The following is a 23,069-nucleotide window of genomic DNA, read 5'->3' on the forward strand; positions in this document are numbered from 1 at the left end:
TGTCATACGCACCTTGACATTTACTGGGGATCAGTCCATTATTTTTTCCATATGTGCCCTGACATTTACTGGCGACTGGTCCCATTTCGTCTGGAATTGCCCTGCCATTGACTGCTATTGAACGCATTGTTTGTCTGTGTTGGTGTTCTCTGCTTTTTCTGAACAAAGTAAGCAGCGTTATGATACAGATCAAGCAGTTATACGGTTGGATCTGAAGATGTTTCCAAAGGAAAGTAGGCTAAATTCAGTCAAATTCATTCAAAGAAACCTAAACCTTATCGCCTCGGCCAGTCTAGTCAGTACTCGACTAGGAATGTTGGAGGGAATTTGGTAAGGGTGGGAATCATTGTTTTGCCCGAAATTCCAAATATATCACAATAAAGTCATAATGCAATCAATCGTGTACATGGAAGAAATTAAGTGAGTCAAATGCATAAAAAAAAAAAAAAAAAAACCGAATGCCTTGCCTATTTCTAGTCAGTATTTGAGAAGCAGCATTTTGTATGCACTACAGGTAGGAATCGTTGTATTTTGCCAACAATAAGGAATTATGTCACAATGAAGCCATTCTACAATAACTGACAAATTTGGGAAAAAAATCACGCAAATGCATACAAAGAAACACGATTGCCCTGCCTAGGTATAGTCAGTACTCGAGCAGCCATGACAGTAATCGACTGATTTAAGTGGCAGAAATGCATTTTGCCGGGTGTGAAGCATTTAGTGTATCATTTAGGCAGATTCACACAAATTCTCCAGTAATAGCTTTGCAATAACAGAAGTTTAGTACTGAGATTCACATGAAAATCACAATGAAGTATACTCAGGCAAGCATCGATGACAGTGCAGTTTATTTGATCGTTCGTAAAATTTGTATACCTTTTAATGACTCTTCAAAAGGCAGTTTGGTATGATTTTCATCTACTCGTCCATTTTCTGGACTTCCTGAAAGAGAATTACACCATCTGATTTATGGCAAACGGCAGTCTATACCTTCGACTGGTCGCCACTCAATCACATATGACTACCACATGCTCCCACATTCACATCATCGGTCACTGAGTGGGAACTAAACCAATTTTGCCTGCACACATGTCAGGCAAATGTTATACTACACCATCAGTGAATAGGCATCATTCTAATTAGTTCATACATTTTTTGTCGCATTTTGACTATCTGGAAAACCTCTATACGACTCGGCGACTAAAGGGAATATTTGGCATGCTGTACAGGAAATGCTATGATATGCTGTAATGTATAGGTTTCTGTTTTTGGTGACATCATCACGAAGCATTCACACACTTTTCCTAAAGCTCTTTTGGACCTGCGTGCGTTCATCCATACGTTCTTGTATCCACATACTAGTCTTTAAGGATTTGTGTATGTGTGATGAAGTGTGTGTGTCGTCCATGTTGCTTTTCTCCAGTCAAAGTGCTGCACCAATCTCTCTCCCTCTCGCTCCCTCTCTCCACATCTGCTTAAAGAGGAGAAAAACAGCAGAATCTGGATGGAGCGTACCAGGCACGCGTAGTTTTGGGGGGGAGGTCCTCTGCCTCGAAAGTGTCGGTTTGAAGCAAATTTGACATCACTTTACGTCACATATCATTACTCGATGTGAAGAACGTCAACTGGAATGTCATATTTCATTTTATGGAACATTAATACAGTAAGTCGTTAGATAGGTCTCAGCAAAATAACTTACCACTCCTCGAATGAGCCGAGGGGTGGTAAGGTCCAGATGGCTGGCGCGTACACACACACACGCACACACACACTGAGCGGAGCCGAGCCAAAGCAGGTTAAGTGTGAACGAGTAGACGGGCCGTCGCTGTCTATCTTTCTCCTCAGGATTATCCGCCCTGTTGTCGTCGGTACCGGTACCAGTATCCGCGGAGCAGTTTCGCGGTCGACGTCTGCCGGTACCGGCTGGTCTGGTGCAGCCTACATGAAAGGAGAAAGCGACACGAGACTCTTTGGATTCACGAGCTAACCGGACCTCTTTCACCCCCCACCCTCCCCTCCTGTCTGCTTCCAGGTACGTCCGCTAGCTCATGGAGGTGGTAGGGTATGGGGGGGGGTGGGGGGCAAATTGAGGGAGGGGTGGGGTGGGGGGTACGCGTTGAATGGCGGTGTCTCGTCTCCACGCGCGCATCCACGCTCATCTCGTGCTGTGTTTTTGTGCGCCCTATTCACCATTTCTACACCATTGAACTGGGAAGCGTAGATAGGGGTGTGAGGGGGATGGGGGTTTGATCAACCCAGGTGGGGCTGCTCGTCACCACTCCCGGAACGTTGGTGTCTTCGTGCCTAGTGGGAGAAGGGGTACCCCCCCCCCCCCCTTCAAAAAAGGAGAAGGTTAAAGGGGCCATGAATGCCCGTGCGAGTCCGTGTGTTGGGATAAAAGTGGGGGAGGCATGTATGTGCGCGCGCACGTGTGTGTGTGTGGGGGGGGGGGGGGGGGAATCCTCCAAGCAAAAGGACTCCAGACACGGATCCATTAAAGAACAAAAGGGGGTCGAGGGGTTGGGGGGAGTCCAAGGCTTGGCCCATGTTTGTCATTCCACCTCCATGTGCTGCTGGAGGGGATGGGAGTGTTGCGGCTTATCAGCAATCGATAAAGTCACGTCACATCGGATTGAAGTGTTGAATGAAAGCGGATTGCCCTGTGAAAGAAGCCTCTGATCAACCAGTAGATCAATCAATCGGTGAGTCCACTTCGTGACCATAGATAAAGTGACGGATCACATCTGACGTCATCATCAGCGATCCATTGGGCTCAAGGGAAAGGAATTTCTGTTGTTGCTCCATGGCTGGATGATCTTAGCGGGAACATGTATGATGCATGATGTCACCATATAGCTTAGTTATGAATATTAATGATAGTAGAGTCACTGTTATTCTTACGTGTCCATAGTTCATTCCATTTTTTCCCACTGGTTTTCAAAATGTATCACATTTAGTCCCTCGAGGGGAAAATCAATTAACACTGCCACACACGATCATTGCGTCAGGTTTCTCTGGCTGATCAGCAAAATATATGTATATATATATATATATATAATATATAGATAAAAAAATAAATAATGAACATCTCGTTTATCCATGCAAGCCATTGTTGATTGTGCCCGCTCAGAGATCATAGGATGCTCGGTGAGAAATTATCCAATTTCACTCGATTGGTCCAAAAATGTTTTATGTACGACAAATAATGTATAAATTAGGGGTGGGCGATATGACGATATTAGATCGTTAAGCGATTCAACGTGTTCACGATCTCATAAAGCCGGAAGATCGTTTGATCGTCTACATGGGACATTCTATACAGTTTAGCTCGAGGGCGGCTCAAAGCCGCTGACGCACACCCGACCAACCAATCAGAGCACGCACCGTGCAGCGTGCGTGACACTCCCCGCCTGCCTGTTTGTTTGTATACAGCTACAGCGAAAAGTCACCACGAAGTAGAGTTGGTCCCGAAAAAAACCCTCCACATCCACAGTGTCGATTTGGTTTGGCTTTTCCTCGGAGGAGAAGGCGCAAACCAGTTGTTTGCAAAGTTTGCAGAGTTTCGGTGCCTCGGACGTCAGCGCCGACAGCCAAAGCAAACGGAGATCAGACCATTGGTAGCCGGAGGCAGCTGCTAGCCCCAAGCTAACGCAACCCACGGTAACACAGCCATTTAACAAGAGCACTCCATATGAAATAAAACAAGCAGTGTAAAGAAGTAACTGAGGCGGTGACTTATTTACCTTGCTGAAGACATGATTCCCATTAAAACAGTGGAAAACGAGGGCTGTGTTTTTATGTTTACATTCACTGCACATGATGATCAAAATTGTCACTATTCAAATTAAAACCCTTAGTTGACTTAAAATGTATTTTTTTCTTAATTTTAAATATGTTTTGTTTTGTTTAACATGAGGAAAATGTTCAGAAATGTGAAAATTAGTATTAAAAAAAACGATGTAAAAAAAGAATCGTGATAAAATCGTGATCGTGATTTTATTTTTTAGAAATCGTGATCTGATATTTTTGCCAGATCGCCCACCCCTAGTTAATCTACTGTATCTATTCCAGCCATGTACACTGAACGGGCAAAATATTAAATCCCCTTCAACTGCATGGCAGTCGGTACATAATTAACCTGTGTATCCGCTTTTTGTGACATGTTTGTTTGGTGGTATTCTGTGAGATTTGGCTCATGTAAAATATGTGCCTTGGGCAAATAAATGTCGGAAAACTCTGCTCTAAATGATCATCAAACATCCTTGATTGAAAGTTTTTGGTGTGTCCTGTTATGAGCGACACGCCCACCCAATTTTGGATCGATTGGTGAAACTTGTGTCACGGGCTGATTTTTTTTTTTTAGTTAATTATACATATTTTTTTAAACACTCCAGGGGGCACCACTGGTGAAATTTGTCCAAATCGGCTGCTTCTAACTACGTTGAATATTTAAAGCTATTGAATGCAACTACTATGAAATGCAAATACATCTTTTTTGATGATATGGTAAAGTACAAAAGAATGTGTTTTCTGTTGCTTTGGGATATTGTCATGTTAAAAGTTACATTAAAGCTGCAAGCAGCAGTAACTCTCAGACCCCAGTTTCATAGACAGTCCTACAAAATATGATCAAACTTTGATGCCATGCCATTCAATTTTTTTGCTCCAGGCAAAAAAAGCTTCACAATTTAGTGTCTCCCATCTGTCTAGTATATCGGCTTCCGATTTGGGCTCATTTGGTCCAGTTCCCTTGAAGGAGCTCATCAAAGTATGAATAATGGAATTGGCCCAAAATGGCTGCTTTCAATGAAAATGTCTGACTTTCTGTTCAATTTTGCTCATGGTTTATTTTTCTTTGCTTTTTCATGTGTCCTGATATAATAGATACGTTCACCCAATTTCGTGTCGATAAATCAAAATTGGTGTTGGGGGATAATTTTTTTTCTAACTTTCTAGGAAGCGCTTGTCAACCAACAATCTTGATGAAAACAATACAAGACAGTGCTTGGCGAAGGTCATAAAACAGGATCAAAAATCACTTTTATGTCATACTACATACAAAGTTGATTTGAAGCACTTTAGCTCGCTCACTGACTGAGCTGTTTTGATTTAAAAAACGAAATAAATACATGTGCAATGTTTAATTATCCTCTTAGTTTTGGACACTGCAGTGTTTATTTATTCTCCATACATCTTTTCCATAGGTCTCTCAAGTGTATGGTTACTGTAATATTAGCCATTGTAAAATGAAATCTGTTTAAACCATTAATTCATAAACCGTTCACGACCTGGGTACCTTTCCGGCCGCGTCCTCCTCCTTATTCATAAAAATTCTCGCCCCCCCCTATACTATATATACATATATAATTATGTCAATTTTGTAATCATTGAGTATAATAATTGTAATAGTAATTGAATTTCGATTAATTGCAGAGCCCTACTGCTTGTTTGTTTGTGTGAGGGTGTGTGTGTGTGTTTCCTTTCATGCTGTCGTCCGAGTAATGGTAATGAGATTTCCTTTGTCTGCGCTTCTAGAATATGTTCCTCATTGTTATTATGGAGTAGATCTCATTGCGCACTTATGTAATACTGCACTGATTGTGTTTGTGTGTTTCAAAGCTAGACTTAAACTGAGCGTGTGTTGCAGGTGCCTGGGGTCAAAGTTCATCTCATTGCATGCTTCTTGTCAGTGCTGTGAAGCTTGTAACGTTTCATATATACTCACACACACACGCACACTGCCACACACACACACACAGACACAATACACGCAAACAGAAGACAGGATGTGCTGAACAACTGAAAGGAAACAATCACTTGGCCCTTTTCTTTTCCACCCTTTATGACCCTTGACCTGCAGCTGTGGGGACTGTGTGTGTGTGTGTGTGCTTTATGGAGATATTGTGAATTTTTCACAATTTAAGGAGTTCCCAGGTATCTCCTTAACATGTCTGTGACATGTTTTTGTCAAATCTTTACAGCATACTGTAGTGTCCCACCTATTGGTGGTATACTATTTGCGGTTTTTGTGCTCTTTCTGAGATGCCACCAAAAGCCAAGCCCTGTCTAAATAAGAATGTGTCAAGGAATTACCTTGGCGTGATGCATCTTGACTGAAAGGCAAGCTTTTGTCCAATCAGCAATTTATTTTTTAGGTTAATGTTGTAAGATGGATTTGAAATATCATTTTTTTGGAATCATAGTTTGTCGTATGTTATGGTTTCAACTGTTAATATTAGCAACGATAATTATTTGTTGGGGGGGGGTTTGGTAGTTTTTCACTTTTAGCGACAGACTTTGGCCCCAATATCCCGCCAATGGTAAGATGAGCTTTTTTTGAAGTGCAGATCTCTCTCATGCAGTGAGTCAAGCCAATTCAATTTTAAATATATACAGCCACTTCACAACAGTTAGTACATCTCAACACACATTGAGCAGGTCAAGAAACTAGGGGTGTAACGGTACACGTGGGTGTATTAATACGTTCCGGTATGGCATGTTCGGTTCGGTCCACTTATTAGCGCGAGCTTACGCACGGACGCTATTGACTGTTGCACGCGGGAGACGAGAGTGGCGGCACAAAAGAGAGAGCCAGAAAAGAGCCAGAGCTCGAAGGTCCCCCCGTATACTGCGGTCTCCTGTTTGGGAACATTCTTATTCTTAAAATCATTCTTAAAATCGCCGATGGGGAAAGGTACGTGGTTAAGTCCGAAAGTCGTGTGCCGACATTGCTACATGAGATGGGCGGCAGGTAGCACGTCTAATATGCACGGCATCATCCGACTGTGAATGTTTTTTGGACGAGGGAGCAAAAACGTCAAACTTAAATAGCGAGATTTTCATATTGTAGCGTTCCAGGAACGCCGTCAGACGTAGTTGAATTATCACGTTTTTATTAATCCAAGTACAACTGCTCTTTCTCCGCTGCTCCACTCGCTTGCCGTACGACGCATTCATGAACCTCGGGAACATCACAACTCAGCAACACACAAATCCGACCACAACAGAGATAACCCAATTCGTTACAATATGCTGTTGGACATTCAAAGATTTCAATGCCTAAAAAGTGTATACAATTTCATAAAGACTTTTTAAAGTTACTGTATTTTTTTCATTATAAAAATAGTTTTAATAGAGTTGGCAATAATTGTAACTGTTTTTGTATGTCACAAAAAGTGTATACATGTACTGTAACGACAACTTGTCTTTACTACTTATACTTAGATGTGTCATAGGCTGTTGCTGCTTAGTGTTTAAAGATTTCAGGGTCCTAATAATTTACAAAATTAAGAAATCTTTATTGTTAGTGTATTTTTTATTCTGGCGTAATTTCTTAGCATATCACCCGAATGGTTCGCTTTAACTTATTTTTTGGAAAAAAAGTACAGTTTACTTGTCATCTTTTCAAAATAAACATATTTAAAAAAAATAATAAACTCAGGTTTTTTTGTACCGAAAATATATCGAACCGAAGCTTCCAAAAAAACGAACCGAAACGTGATTTAGCGTACCGTTACGCCCCTACAAGAAACACACTCCTCGCACATGAAAGAAAACCAACGGAATCCCACATGAGCAAGCACTTGGCAAAGGAGGCAAGGAAAAACTCCCTGTAAGGAGGAAACCTCGAACAGAACCCAGGCTCTGTGGGGCGACCGTCTGTCTCGCCCGCTTGACTTAAGATGGAGAGACAGAGTTCAAGTACAGAGGGATGACAAAACAATGGGCACAACAACAGCCATATCAACAACACTAATAGTCCCGTGAACACAAGTCAGCCCCCATCACCCTGCCGGGCCAATGGCAAGGCCGGCCGTCGTTGGCGTTTATCTTTCTCCTCTTCTGCCTCATTTGGCGGCGAGCCTTAGCCGCTGCCGGCTGCTTTGCTTCTACTAGTGGGAGCAGAGAGGCCATAAGAGTGAAAGCAGTTTGGTGACGCATAGAGACTTTGCTAAACGCAAACATCCCCCTGAACCCTGCCCTGAGCAATCAAGTAATTGCCGCATTTCTTACCATTAATTGAGCTACACCACACACGCGCGTACACGCTCTCTCAGTGCCCATAAAGATTCAATTGCATTATCACTCGTGAAAGGCCTTCATCACCTTGTTGTGAGAGTGCTTGTGGTAAATAACCCCACTGAGTGGGACGGGAGCAGAGGGCTCACTCATAGACACCTTTTCAATACTATAGTTAGAAAACAAAAACATTTGACTCGGGTGTTTAAAGCGGAAGTCAACCCTAACGTAGTTTTTCAAGAATATGTTCCCAGCAGGCCCACTAGTTGAAACGCAGCATTCTTATTAATTTTGCGTTTGTGGGATATAAGTTAAGAAGCAGAATGCACTCGTTTTTAGCTATCTCTGGGGGAGGCCGTTTTGTCTTCTGTCGACTGATAATGACATCGCAACCGCTCACTACGACCAATCACGGCCGACCTGTTTTCTGAATCTGAGCCGTGATTGGTCGTTGTGAGCGGTTGTGACGTCGTTTTCAGTCGACAGACGACAAAATGGCCGTCCCCAGAGATGGCTAAAAACGAGTGGATTAACACTTATTCCACAAACGCGATATTTATCAGAATGCCCTGTTTCAACTAGTAAGTTTGCATAGAACATATTCTTGGGGAAAAAAAATGTTTTGATTGACTTCCGCTTTAATGTCATACTTGACGTATTGTAATAGAAAATTTCTGTTCAAAGCTGCTGGCTCTCCGCCCTAACGTGGTGTTAGGCAGACTTAAAGTGAGAAGCCGGCTGTATACCTAAGCGCTTATTTTGAGTCTTCCTCCACGTGGTCAAGTAACAATAAAAAAATAAAAGGGTGTACCATGCGGTCGCACGCATTTTTATTTTACTGTTGACAACGCTGTGCGTGTGTGTGTGTCAATTCATTTTGTTTTATATTTTTTCTTTGTTTGGCGGCGTCTGCTCGTGCGGCAACTGCGTGTGACGTAAAGATTACGTAATCGACGCCGATTGGCCGTCGCCTGCAAAGGATGGGCCGGGACCACGTGGGTCCATTGAATATGCGGGACGGAAACCGGGGACGGAGGGCTGCTGCCCAGCTCTACATTTCACTTTAAAACATTTTAGCACGCTTAGCGACTCCTCTACTTGTTAGCGGGGTAGTTTATTTGTCACCAAGGAGGAGACATACATATCGTTGCTGTCCTGTGAAAAACACTTATGTCCATTTTTTCCCATTTGTTTTGCTTTTTCTTGATGGGGTTTTCACATTACAGAGATCAACGTGAAAATGAAAAAAAAAATACAAAATTGGATTACATTGTTTTTCACCGGACAGCAACAATATTGTATAAATAAAGTACACGCTGCTGCCGTGGGGAATGTCCCAAGTGTTTTGTTTCATGTTTAGATTGACAGCAGAGTTGAACTGAGAGAGGCATTAAACCACTTGAAGCCTCTTTTTTTTTTTTTTTTTGGAAGAATTGTTCACTATCTGCCAAACTGCTGCTTGTAGCGAAGTGAGTTGAGTTCACAGCCATCATAAAGTGCTCGTATCTCAAAGTTCTGCTCACAAGTCAAAGAAAAAAAAAATCGTCGGAATGACGGGTCATATCTGAAAAACTTGTTAAGTCGGAGCAGTCGTGTCTCATGGCACCATTGTACTTTATCCATCTTCAGTGTCCTTTTAATTAGATTTCCTTCACACAGTCAGCAAGTGTCCTTTCTCTTTTTATCTGTATTTTTTTCTAGCATTGCTGTTCTTTATGAAAGGTCCCGCCACAGTGATGCTATGCTTTATCTGCAGCCAATATTCGGGTTAAGGTCAAAATTCAGATTTGTGAAACATTCAGAAAAAGCCCGTTTACATGCGTGGAGTGGACAGAGGTACGCCCTATTGAAACGGCGATGCACAGACGTCATGACACAAATAGCTGCCGTTTCCGCTTGTTCCGTTCTACCGTCAATAAAACATATTATATTCACGTCACTTACCACACACGAATGAAGCAGTCGGTTTCCTCCGTGTTCCAAAAATGTGCCACTGCGTTGTTTCGCCATGATTGTTTACCTCTCGGCTGGGGTCTTTGCGGCGAGTTGCGCGCCAGACATACGGACTTATACACGTGTCTGGATACACACTGTGTCATTTTTGCCATAGAGACAGAAAATACTGTGAAAACGCCGCAAAGGAATCGTTGTATTCGAGTTGGGCTCGCTACAGCGAGGATGCCGCACACACAAGCACTTCCTGTACTCCCAAAACCAAGATTCAATACAAGCACTTCCTCTACTACAAAGATTAAGATTCCGTGCGGTTGAGAATGCGCAGAGTGTGCCGTGCATTCGGGATATTCCGACTGTCGTATACACGCGCACGTATCCGGGTTGGGAAGGGAGTAACCCAGCTATGACATTCGGAAGTTTAAAAAACCTGAATAAGCGCATATTCGGGTTACTGTGCGCGTTTACATGGCTTTAAAAAAAAACAGAATACCGCCAACATTCGGGTTTTAAAAGGTTTATTGGTGGCACGTGAACGTAGCCAGTTGATGGATGGAAAAAGTTGGGCATTGTATCAGAGGCAAGACATCAGAGGCAAGATGGCGTGTGTGAAAGGGAAGCACTGGAAGCTGGAACAGGCTTGTGAACTTTAACACCTGACACTCACTTCTCACACCAACTGGTGTGTTGAAAGTCACGCCCCATAAACTCAAGAGGGGCCAATCACAGCCAAGCCAAGATGGAACAGTGGTCCCACATTTTCCTGGCAGTGTTCCATTCGATGCATTTTTCAAGTTTAGTGTATTTTTTTGCCGATTACTTTTAATACATCATTATGGTAAAACAACACATCAGATTTGTATTTTTTTTAAAGGGAGATTTTATCTTTGGGCTATATCACCCAGCTATCGGCATACTTATATCCTGTATAGGCACAAAGTCGGCACACATCCTGCGGTGACACTGACAGTGGGTTGTAGTGATGTGTGTGTGTCTCATTCGCTGACCTTAATGACTCCTTTGGTTTCCGATGCCATAGCAACAGTTGCCAGGTCTTCCAGACGGTGAGATCACTATAAAAAAGTTTGCCCTTCACAAATGGCAAAAATGACACAATGTTTTATCCACTATTTATAAACAGTCTTGTGCTAATAACCATTGAAAGCAAATACATGTAACAATTTTCAAGAAATACTTTACTATGTTATGTAAATGTTATTATACATATGTATGTATATATATATATATATATATATATATATATATGTATATGTATATATATGTATATATGTGTATATGTATGTATATATGTGTATGTATATGTATTTTTTTATTATAAAAAGAAATGTGATTTAGCGTACCATTACACCCCTAATATATAAGCTAGTAAGCTTTTTCTCTTAGCTGGTGCGCTAGTTAGCATATGCATACTGCGGCTTCCTGCTTGCTTGCGTCGCAGATGCGATGATTAGTGGTTAATGAGACGGAATCCACCACCACGTCACCTTAATAAAGTTTTAGTCCAGCACAGCAGTCATGGCTGCACACACACCCGCACACACACCGAAGCCAAAGAAGCAGTGAAAGATCAGCACATTAACTAATTAGCCTGCCGGGCTGAGGGGGACACCAGAGAGGAGGGGTCGACAGATGGACCTGTGTGTGTGTGTGTGTGCGTGTGTGTGTGTTTCTTAAAGTGCTCTTCAATTTCATTTGACCATCCATCAACCTGCAAACGTACGCTTGTTATTTTTGTATGTACCTCCACCGAGGACATTTTTAGTCACATATGTTCACAAATGTTCAGATGTAAAAGAGGCATTCAGAGTAAACAGTAGGGCTGATATCACATTTAGTCAGACCTCAGACCCCCCCCCCCAAGAAATCAAATTTCTGATTTTCCCCTATCGCAAATAGAAAAAAACAAATGCAGTAATATTTACATTATTCAAATGAAGTTTTGTTTTTTTGTTTTTCTTTTACGTTTCTGGGTTTTCCCCTATTACTCTTAATACTAAGCAAGCTTTGAATATTTTTTTTCTAGATTATCACAGGAAGGATAGAAATGAAAAGGTAAATCTTTGCAATTTGTAAACAGGTTTTTCCTCTTAGAACACGTCCATTTTAGTCAAAACGAATATTTTAAGTGTTGGACAATTTCACATGGAGAGCAATGACTGCTTTTCCAACATATCCAATAAATGATCATCATGTCTTTGGCAATGTTCAATGCCATTGACTCTGTGATCTCCTGCGCCGGGCTTTCTTGACATGCACAAAGCAATGTTGAATATGATCCCACTCGTGTTTTTTAGAGAGAGTTAAAGTGGACGTGAGCCCCCATGAAGTCAGAGTAAAAGCCTGGATTGTGTTATCATTGGTGAAGGTAGCCCTGCATCACCAATTCAAAAGAGTTACCAGGTGTCTTTCTGACATTCTTGGGTCAAAAGCCACAAAGGAAAATTACAATATATATATATATATATATATATATATATATATATATATATATATATATATATATATATATATATATATATATATATATATATATATATATATAGATATATAGATATATATATATATATAGATATATAGATATATATAGATATAGATATATATGTATATATATATGTATATGTATATGTATATATAGATATATTTATATTTATATATATATATGTGTGTGTATATATATATATACTGTATATACAGTATATATATATATATATATATATATATATATATATATATATATATATATATATATATATATATACAGTATATATATATATATATATATATATATATATATATATATATAACTGTTATGTAAATCTGTCCAATTGATACAGCATAAAAAAGACCAAAACGATCCAAAAACAATGTCATTAAAGCAACTGTGGTAGGCTTTCTTTCCTGGGGGTCCTTGCAGGGTATAGAAATGTTAAATCCAAACAGTAGTGAGCTTGAGCTCACCCACCTCGCTAATGAGGAGAAGTGCTACCAAAAATGGATAGATTTCTTAGTTAGCGCACTGTTGTTGGAAGGTTCCAGGGAACTTTCTTTGCAAATGAACCCATAGCCGCTAAAAGGGCTGTGCTCTTCCTCTGCAGAGGTCTCGGATGTTCTTGGAATCTGCTGGGGCCACTCGCCCTGTTTGGGACTCACAGCTTCGAGAGCTCCGATTACCGCAGGGGCATCACCATTGCCTCAACGTACTTTCCACTTGTTCTGTAGCTCCTCCTTCAGCCGACTTGCATGTTCCCTCCTTCGATCACAGCTAAAGTGTTTTTCATTCTTAAAATTGAGGCAGAGCGGTGACCATTCTGATTATTCACTCAAAAAAGTGTCACAAAAATACATGTGCAAAAATAATGATAATCTTGTCTTACTTTACTCCATAATGGACTTACTTAGTTTATGGATCTGTTTCGATGAATCCAAAGCTATTATTCAGTTGCATGAATGGCAATGGGTCCATACACAGGTTAATAGGAGCTTCTACTAGAAGATTATTTCATTGTTCTACCTGTCGCTATTCCTGTTTGTTGCTGGCATAGATAGATGAACCAAGATGCATTATTTATTCAAAATAATAGTTTTTGGACCAATTAAGTGAAGTTGGATCACTTCTCACAGTATACCTTATGAACTCTCGCTATCAGTGCTCTAAACTACCAAACGGCGGCAATCTTTTTATTTTTTATTTTTATTTTTTGCAGTCATGACCTGCTGACCCTCTTCATCCACCTGTGGACAACTCCTTCTTCCCGTCCCGTCTTGTCCACCTCCCGCCATGCTTCCCTCTCCCGTCCCCATCCTCTTGCTCCTCCTGCTCTTCTGGCCCCTCCCCCTCCTCTGTGCTCCGGCGGCACCGCCTCCCCCCCTGTTGGCGGCAGGTGGCCGAGCAGCGTACCGGGTGTTTGACACCTCCCTCACCCACCTGACCGTCCACAAGAGGACAGGCGAGGTTTTCGTCGGAGCCGTCAACCGAGTCCTCAAGCTGTCGGCCAATCTGACCGAGATGAGGAGTCACATGACTGGACCAGTGGAGGACAACGCCAAGTGTTACCCCCCACCCAGCGTCAGGGCCTGCGCTCACCGGTCTGTCTTACCCTAATTGCCACAACTGTTTGTCTGTGTGACTGTCTGTCTGCCTGCTTACCTGAACGTTTCCCCAGGCTGGACTCTTTGGACAACGTGAACAAGCTCCTGTTGGTGGACTACACTGGTAACAGGCTGGTGGCGTGCGGATCCATCTGGCAGGGCGTATGCCAGTTCCTGCGACTGGAGGACCTCTTCAAACTGGGGGAGCCTCACCACCGCAAGGAGCACTACTTGTCTGGTGCCAGAGAGGCTGATGGGATGGCAGGTAGGCGGGGCTTCTCACACCTCCTTCACACCGGCAGCTGGCAAAATGCTGCTCATGTTTTGAAGCCGGATCAGGGACCGGTGTCATGACCGGCTCAAAGGAGTTGACAAAACAAGGGGAGGTGACACTCGGAAGTGAATGATTGACCAAGCTGCATGAAATTAAAGTGATATGAGTTGTAAGCACGGCACGGTGAATTGAGTGGTTAGCTCAACCGCCCACACAGTTATGAGGTCGGGGGTTTGAATCCAACCTCTGGACGTGTGCTTTTGCTTTCCATGTTTTAGGGTTGTCCGGCTTCCACCCGCATTCCAAAAACATGCATGTTGGGCTCATTGCAGACTAGGGCTGAACGATTCATCGTTTTGGGAACGAAATTGAGATCTCAGACAACGCGATTTCGCCAAAGATGCGGTTTCTTTAAAGGGCACTTATCCCAGACGCTCACCATTAGTGGCATGCTACTGTGGGCAGGTCCAGCGCCGAACTGGTTAAAAAAAAAAACGTTGTTCTACTTCACGCTGTCGCCCGTACCCCTGGAAGTAATTTTGTTTGCGGCTGCTTGAATGCTAGGCGCTAAGCTTGCCCTGTAGCAGCAACCTCTGTTGTGACAAATAAACGACCCCACTAACAAGTAGCGTTTTCGCCGCGGAGGCGAACGAGGGGTCGCTAAGTATGCTAATTGCTAAAGTGAAATGTGGAGAATAACAAAATAAGTGCTTAGGTGTACAGGAGACTTTTTACTGAAGCCTGACTAGAACCGCGTAAGGGTGGAAATCCAGCAGTTATGAACAGAAATGTTGTATTCCAATCAACACGTATCTAGACAAAAAAAATAAGGCAAGGGCTACATTAGCAATTTGGCAATTTAGCACACGCTCTAACACCGGCCGGAACTCTCCAACATCTTAAATAATCCAATCACAAATATTGTCATTGTGATTTTTACGCTCACCATTTGCTGTTAGGACCTAAAGATTCAAATAATACCATGATATGTAATTCAAGCCATACCGCTAAGCCCTCAGTCTCTGTTTGAAGCAGTTAAGTCTCTAGCACAAATATGGGAAAATATGAATTTATGTACAAAGAACATGTACATTAGTACAAAATGTGAAACATTTTTAGGTTAAAATTTAATTTTTATATTCACAATTGCACATAAATGCATATTTATGCTTGACGCCAAGTAGTACAGTAATACTTGAACTATTTTTAAAAACTTGAATAAGGACTGCCTCCCTCACAAAACCCCTTGAGTGTCCTTGCATTATTAGAGTAATAGCTTTGAATGTTTTTGATGGTATGATGGCATTTTGTGTCAAGTTTGTAAACGTTACTGTACATTGTGGCTTGCACTGAAGTTTGAGTTCAAGAAAATCTCAAATTAAATTGAAATTGCAATGTCAGTCAGAAAAATCTCAATACATTTTTTTCCTAAAATCGTTCAGCCCTATTGCAGACTCTAAATTGACCTTAGGTGGGAATGTGAGTGTGAATGTTTTTTTTGTCTCTACGTGACTTGCAATTGGCTGTTGACAGGGTGTATCCCTCCTTTTCCTCGAAATCAGAAGGCATAGGCTCCCGCTCACCCGCGACCCAAATGAGGATAATCGGTATAGAAAATGGATTCATGGATGAATTGATAGTCAGTCATTTCAGTAGGCGCGGTCACATTGGCAGATAATAGTAGTGTGCTATAAATCACGCCTGAAGGTCAGTTAAGATTGGCCAAAGTGTTGGTAAGATGGCTTTGCCATGGTAACCATAACCCCTCTCTGTAGGTGTGGTTGTTGGCGAGGATGACTGGACCAATGATCCCAAGAGAAAGAAAATGGCGAAGAGTGGCAGCCGCCTCTTCATCGGCGCCGCCATCGACGGAAAGTCGGAGTACTTCCCCACGCTGTCCAGCAGGAAGCTGGTGGACGATGAGGAGAGCGTTAACATGTTCTCGCTGGTCTACCAGGACGAGTTTGTGTCATCGCAGATCAAGATCCCGTCGGACACGCTGTCTCTCTACCCGGCCTTCGACATCTACTATGTCTACGGCTTTTCCAGCCGCACTTATGTCTACTTCCTGACGCTGCAGCTGGACACACAGCTGACACAGATGGACGCTGGCGGAGAGAAGTTTTTCACCTCCAAGATCGTGAGGATGTGCTCCAATGATACAGAGTTCTACTCCTACGTGGAATTCCCTCTAGGATGCACCAAGGACGGTGTGGAGTACCGACTGGTCCAGGCCGCCTACAAACAGAAACCGGGACGACGCTTGGCTCAGGCACTCGGACTGTCGGAGGACGACGATGTCCTGTTTGTAATCTTCTCTCAGGTTTGCCATTTTCTTTCAGTGCTTCGCAAAGTGGGGTTCGCGATCCCTCTCTAGTGGTGTTCAGTTTGTTATATGATGAATTTCTTAGCAATACTGCTTGAAACCGTCACAGCTGAAATGTCATTTTATAAGCCGCATCGCAAATGCTGAAATCTTAAACATCAGGGGATTTGTTGTATTTCACTATTAAGTTTGCCGTTTTAAAACTGCTAATAAGATATGAATGTCGCTCCACCTCTAAAATGATGGACACCTTTTTGGTCATGCTGACTGAATCTGATTAGTTGTTCTTCCTCTGGTGCGGTGATATCTTAAAAATCAAATTACAGGTACAAGATGGGGCCATGGAGGGCTGAATTTTTTCAAAGATCATTTTACTAATGTACTACTGTCAGGTTACACAGACAGTTTCAACAAATATGACAAAAAGCAATTTTTTGGGAAACCTTAAACTCCTTTAAACTTTAAGTACTGTTCGTTTGTTTTTTTTAAAGATTTGTTTAGGTACAATTGCTAATTAATATTTACATGTAAGTAATCTTAATTGAATAATCAAGTGCAGTTTTTTTTAATTTCTCTATATTTAAACGCAATGTTTATGTTCAAACTGGGCATAATGTTACAATGGTTTACAGTCATCTCTGTCTCATTTTTTTATGAAAACTTAGGCCTATTACGCTAGTGAATTTTAATGTTGACCATAGTAGTGGTACTTAGAGCGCTTTTTGACTTTTTTGGTTCTCTTAGTCATGCTCCACCCCCAGTTGATGTCGCTCCAATCAACTGGCCACTCTCCTGAGCGTTTGTATGTGTGTGTGTGTGTGTATTGCACAGGGTCAGAAGAACCGCTCGAACCCCCCCAGAGAGACGCTCCTGTGTCTGTTCACGCTGCATGACATCAACCTGGCCATGAGAGAGAGAATACGCTCCTGCTACCGCGGGGAGGGCCGCCTCTCATTGCCATGGTTACTCAACAAGGAGCTGCCCTGCATCCATACAGTGAGTCACGTCACATATGATCAAACTGCAGACCGCCCTCACTGTATTTGTTTACAGTAAAGTAAACAAGATGTCATGCTAAAACTTGCTTACATCCTCGGGGCAAAATCGATTTGTAACACATCCAGCCAGTTTTTGTGGCGTTCCATTTTCACTCGTGCGGTCAAAACTCAAACGCCAGGCTGCTAAATTACATTTGTTTGCAAATCTACGCTAACACCGCACCCCTGCTTACTTTTGGCTTTGACACAATAGTTGCTTCCCAGCGTAGTCACTTGAAAGTTCCTCAATCACCTTATTAATACCATCACTATCACGTCACAATTATCAAAACCAATATCACTATACCAATAGTCGAATATGGTGGGAACAAGTTTTAGCCTGACAATGGGAAAATGCTGACATTGTGAGTCACCTGTCTGGCCCTCTGAGGTGAATTTTAAATGTAAATGGTTAAAGAAACAGCCCCATCTCTCATATGCTTAAAGATACATGGGTTAACGCTATTGATTGTGAAGGCCCTGGGCAGATTTTAATTACATGAAAGCACATAGACTAGGCTGAAAAGTGTATATGTACTGGAAGGAGTGCAGCCAAAAGAAATGCTACGAAATGGAGTGAATAGACTGTTGGGAATGAATTCATCAAAAATTCATGGGGAAAAATACTTTTAGGTTGTACATCTTTAGCTTAGTCATTTAAAAAAAAAAATCATAAGAAAAAAAAATCACCCCAAAAAAAACACCCAGTCACATTGATTCAACCTTTTCAGATTACCACAACCATCTAGATCATGGTAATACACAGACAAAAACAAAATAGTTATTTTTTTTAGCAAACACATTTTTATTGATAACGTGACAGTAAATTAAAAATGACTTAGGCAGTTATGCTATTAGTTGAACAAAATGTAGGTCAGTGCTTCTGATGGTGTTTAGGCCAACAGAGAAGTTCTTGCTAGAACACAACCCTATCCGAAAAACAGCAAAAACAAAAGACTGACTTTGTTGTTTAATTTGACACTTGCTGGGTGAGCAGGCACTCCAGACACACAATTATTTGTTCACAACACACTCAAAGGTCACTTCTACATTATGTGTCCCTCGTAGAAAGCCATAGTGTGTTATTAAACAGTTGTTGTTTTTGTCAGCCGAAACAGATTGGAGACGACTTCTGTGGCCTGGTATTGAATCAGCCGCTGGGGGGTTTGCGGGTCATCGAAGGAAGTCCGTTGTTCGAGGACCGCACAGAGGGCATGGGCGCCGTGGCAGCGTACACATACGGCGAGCACACGGTGGTTTTTGTGGGGACACGCAGCGGCCACCTGAAGAAGGTGAGCACTTTTTCGGGATTATCATTTTGATGCATTTGATGTGTCGAACTCCAACCGCACTAGTGAATAGGGCTGAGTGATATGGCTTTGAAATACGATCCTCAAAGGACGATGACATTGTTTTCCCTTTGAGGATTTGCTTTAGTTCTCCTGATACCAAACAAGCTTTGAAACAGATTATTTATGTATTTATTTATTTGCATTCACTTGCATTAACCTTTACTACATCAACTACAGATACTGTAATACGGTGGTGCCTTGAGATACGAGCAAGCAGACTTCAATTTTTCTTTAGATATGGGCCATCATTCAGAATTTTATTTATTTATTTTACTTTGACTTGCAAACAAACAAAAATTATTTGAGCACTGAATGGTGGCTGTGAACTCATCTCAGTTCACTTAACAACACATTTGGTACAGTGAACAATCTTCAAAAAAGAGGGTTGAAGCTGTTTTAATGATACTTCCAGTTAAAGTTTACTATATAGCTAAACATAAAAAGAATGATGTGTTGTGTATTTAAAACAACCACATAACTTTGCCTTGAAGTCTGCTAACTTGCTGCTAGCACATAATGAGAAACACCCTAGACTGATCTAACGAAGAGCATTTGTGTTTTAATGCTTTAAAGAATGCCTACTTGAACACAAACAGTGCAGCAACATTTACAGACAGACAAGATTACAATACTCACAGGCATACATTCTCTATACGCTCCAAAAAACTACTAATGTTACTGCAGATTACTGAGTCACAATAGTTTTGAGAAACTTGTATACGTTTGTCTGCATGACTTAATTGTACTACCGCTCAGTGACTAAGTCCCACACACTAGAAGGCAATTTATTAATAATGATGCACAAACTGTTTAATTCTTTACATTTTATTTAATTATGTTTTACTATATGTTTTCATAAATTCTATTTAGTATATATTATTATTATTATATTGACAATATTAAAGAGTGGCATTTTCCTTATGAAAAAACATTACTAAAATGTTTGCTGTTTTTGGGGGAGATGCTGGAACGGATTATTGACATTTCTATTCATTTCAATGTGTAAGCATGATTTGAGATGAGTGTTTTGAGTTACACACATAGTCACAGAATTAAATTAGATTTTTTTTTCAATTAAAGAATTAAACTCGTATTTCAAGGCACCACTGTCATCATTTTTTCTTATAAAATACTTTAGAGGGCTCGGAAAATTCACTAACTCGTCTTTTGTAAACCACTCCTTTATGTTTGCAGCCATGTTGTTAGTGTAAGCAGTGCGCATCAGCAATGAGGTGGTTTGAACTACAAAAGCTGCTAAAATAAATAATAGATGAAGGAATAAATTGTCCTGACAAATAAAATTGATTACTACTTCTAGTAGCATAGTGGAGCAATGGACAAGTTCAATGTGAGTCAAAGTCAAACCTGATATCGCTCATCTACACCCGATGTTTGAAAAATTCACAAGACGTGACTGTATGTGCGTGTGTGCAACTCCCGTTTCCTGTGTGTGCAGACGCACAAATCAAATGCGCCCCGTCCCCCCCACCCCCCCACCCCCGGTGCACACACACACATACTTTATCAGGATGTCAGGCCAAGGAGACAGGGGAGCATGGGAGTTGTTACATACTAGATAGTAATAGAGTAAATGTATTTGATAGACAGATAATGCGAGGACTTAACTCTACTGTTTGTAGATTGGCTCTTAGAGAGAGTGTGTGTGTGTGTGTGTGTGGGCGTGAGTGTGCGTGTGTGCACTCATGTTTTCAAAACAAACAGCACAGGCTAGAGAGGAGACACGCTGTACTGACCACACACACACACACGCGCACGTGCACAAACACACGTGCATTTGCGTTTGTGAAGGGCAACTGGGGTAAAATATTCCATGTAATTCTTATGATTGATATACAACGCCAGCATTATGATGTGACATGGTCATGGTCATGTGACTACATCCTCATGACATGCGCCCGAAAGTTGTTGGTCGCTCACAAATGTTTACCCAGCAGTGCGTCTGTGTTTGTGCGCTTGGCAGCAGTAAATGTCTCTCATAAAAACATACATGCAGTATACAAACACACACACACACACACGCACGCACGCACGCGGACACACACAAGCACTCACTCGCCTGCGTTCTTTTCATCCTCTTTGCTCATTCCATCGCTCTCTGTCCTTCTACAATTTATTATTTTTTTTAAATCCATAAACATTGTCCCCAAGGACACACATATAAACACACACTGCCATAAACGTGTGTGTGGTCTGAATAGAAAACGAAGCATCTCATGGTGTGTACGTATTGGTGTGTGTGTGTGTGTGTACGTGTGTGTGGTCAGCGGGCAGACACACCCAGTCTAAATGTGAACATGGGAGGAAACCCAGTGTGTGGCTGCCACACGCTAGTATCGCTGATGGCGTCACCGTGCTAATGTAGCATGCTACGAGCCTGGCAGCTGCGTAGTGCCGCCGGGCCAATGGAGTTAGCGGCTAGGCTAGCCTCGGGTGGAAACAGGCACACAAAAGGAAGCATATTTGTGTACTTCAATTATGACATTCCAAGGCCTGAAATCATTTCTTTGCGGAGCAGTTTTGTGTATCAATGACTTAATTTGAGGAGCAACTTTTTTTTTTCAGCAGGTTAATCCCAGGGACCCGAAGCAAGGGTTTTATTAAACAATAGCAGCAGACTGTATTTTCTTGTCTCGAAGCCGACAGTAATTCATTTCCGGTTTACTGTTCAGTTTAGCATTTAGGTCTTTAGGCATTTAGGTATTATTTAGGTATATTTAGCTGTTCTCTCCACAGTCCATTTATTAGTTTGCCTGCTATTTTGCTGTAGAGAGTTGGTTCTCCGCTTTAATGCGGTTCCAACCAGACATCTGTAAAAAGTGTACTCAATCACCCCAACACACTTAAATTCCGTTGTTAAGCCGTTTCAGTCTTAGATTTGCTTAGAAATTAGAATGGCTTTCCTGTCAGGTTCAGACCGGCTTTCGAATGGAAAAGAGGGGCTCCTCCTGCTCCGAATGGAAAAAAAAAAAAAAAATGAATATCGCCAGTCAATCTGGTGACTCTAGTCTGTTGGTGTTATTACTTGGGCTGCTGAATGTTATCTTGGTTGACAGTTCAACAGCTGTAAAAAGTCAATAAACTCACCAGATACACCAACGTGCTCTCCCCACATTTTCAGCGACTTCTCCTTTTTTACTTGGTACTCAGACGTCGCGGTGATGTTGTCCTACATTGTTTTTATTTCACCACGCTGTGTGTCTGTCTGTGCTTGTGCTGCTGTATGTGGCGCAGTAAGAGGAGCAACTCCACAATACAGCTGCATGAGTAGCCGGCCAAAGCTCGTTACTATCTAGCTGGTGCGGCATCAGGAACTAATTGAGCCTACCCGCAATAGGCGTCAATGGAAAATGATAGAGCCTGGTGGACTCGTAGTTCATGTTTACCTGACAGTTCTGAGGTTCTCCAACCTTTCTGTGTGGAGTTTGGATGTTGTTCCTTCGCGTGTGTGCATTTAGCTTCCGGCATGCTTAAACATGTTAGCATGTTAGCTTCCATGAAGATAAAGAAATTGTCCATTGGTAGGAATTTGAGTAGGAATACTTGTTTGTTCTGACATTGGGTGACGACCAGTCCACTGTTTGTCAATATGTTTCATTTTATTTCTTCACTAATGTACACTCAGCACACCATCTTGACAGAAAAAGTCAGAAATTTAGAAATGTTTGCAAATAAATGAAAAAAAGAACAACTGAAATATATGGTCATAAGTATTCAGCTTCTGTGCTCAGTATTGAGTAGAAGCACCCTTTTGAGCTAGTACAGCCATGATGCAATCAATCTTGGGATTGATGCAACAAATTTTGCACACCTGGATTTGGGGTTCCCCGGCAATTCTTCCTTGCAGATTCTCTCCAGTTCTGTCAGGTTGGATGGTGAACGTTGGTGAACAGCCATTTTTAGGTCTGTCCTAAGATGCTCAATCGGGTTTAGGTCATGGCTCTGGCTGGGCCAGTCAAGAACGGGCACAGAGTTGT

The 23,069-nt window shown here is 41.8% G+C and overlaps 1 protein-coding gene across 3 annotated transcripts in view; it reads left to right on the forward strand.

Annotated features, from left to right (window-relative positions):
* The first annotated feature begins 1,563 nt into the window (after positions 1–1,563).
* The window catches only part of plxna3 (plexin A3), a 58,793-nt gene continuing 37,287 nt past the window's right edge, over positions 1,564–23,069 (forward strand). Inside the window, exons 1-7 of one of the 3 annotated variants that reach the window (XM_086035126.1) lie at positions 1,564–1,666; positions 1,849–2,035; positions 13,701–14,082; positions 14,160–14,350; positions 16,135–16,682; positions 17,517–17,681; positions 18,832–19,014. In XM_086035126.1, coding sequence (XP_085891252.1) covers positions 13,775–14,082; positions 14,160–14,350; positions 16,135–16,682; positions 17,517–17,681; positions 18,832–19,014 — 1,395 coding nt within the window. In that variant the 5' untranslated portion in view covers positions 1,564–1,666; positions 1,849–2,035; positions 13,701–13,774. Of the gene's footprint in view, positions 1,667–1,738; positions 2,036–2,611; positions 2,706–13,700; positions 14,083–14,159; positions 14,351–16,134; positions 16,683–17,516; positions 17,682–18,831; positions 19,015–23,069 lie in introns of those variants that run through there. The other 2 variants (XM_086035118.1, XM_086035135.1) reach the window with 2 other exon arrangements.

The sequence above is a fragment of the Filicampus tigris genome, chromosome 1 (genome assembly GCF_054856515.1).
Source record: "Filicampus tigris isolate MCC_2025a chromosome 1, RoL_Ftig_1.0, whole genome shotgun sequence".
In the NCBI taxonomy this organism is placed as follows: Eukaryota; Metazoa; Chordata; class Actinopteri; order Syngnathiformes; family Syngnathidae; genus Filicampus; species Filicampus tigris.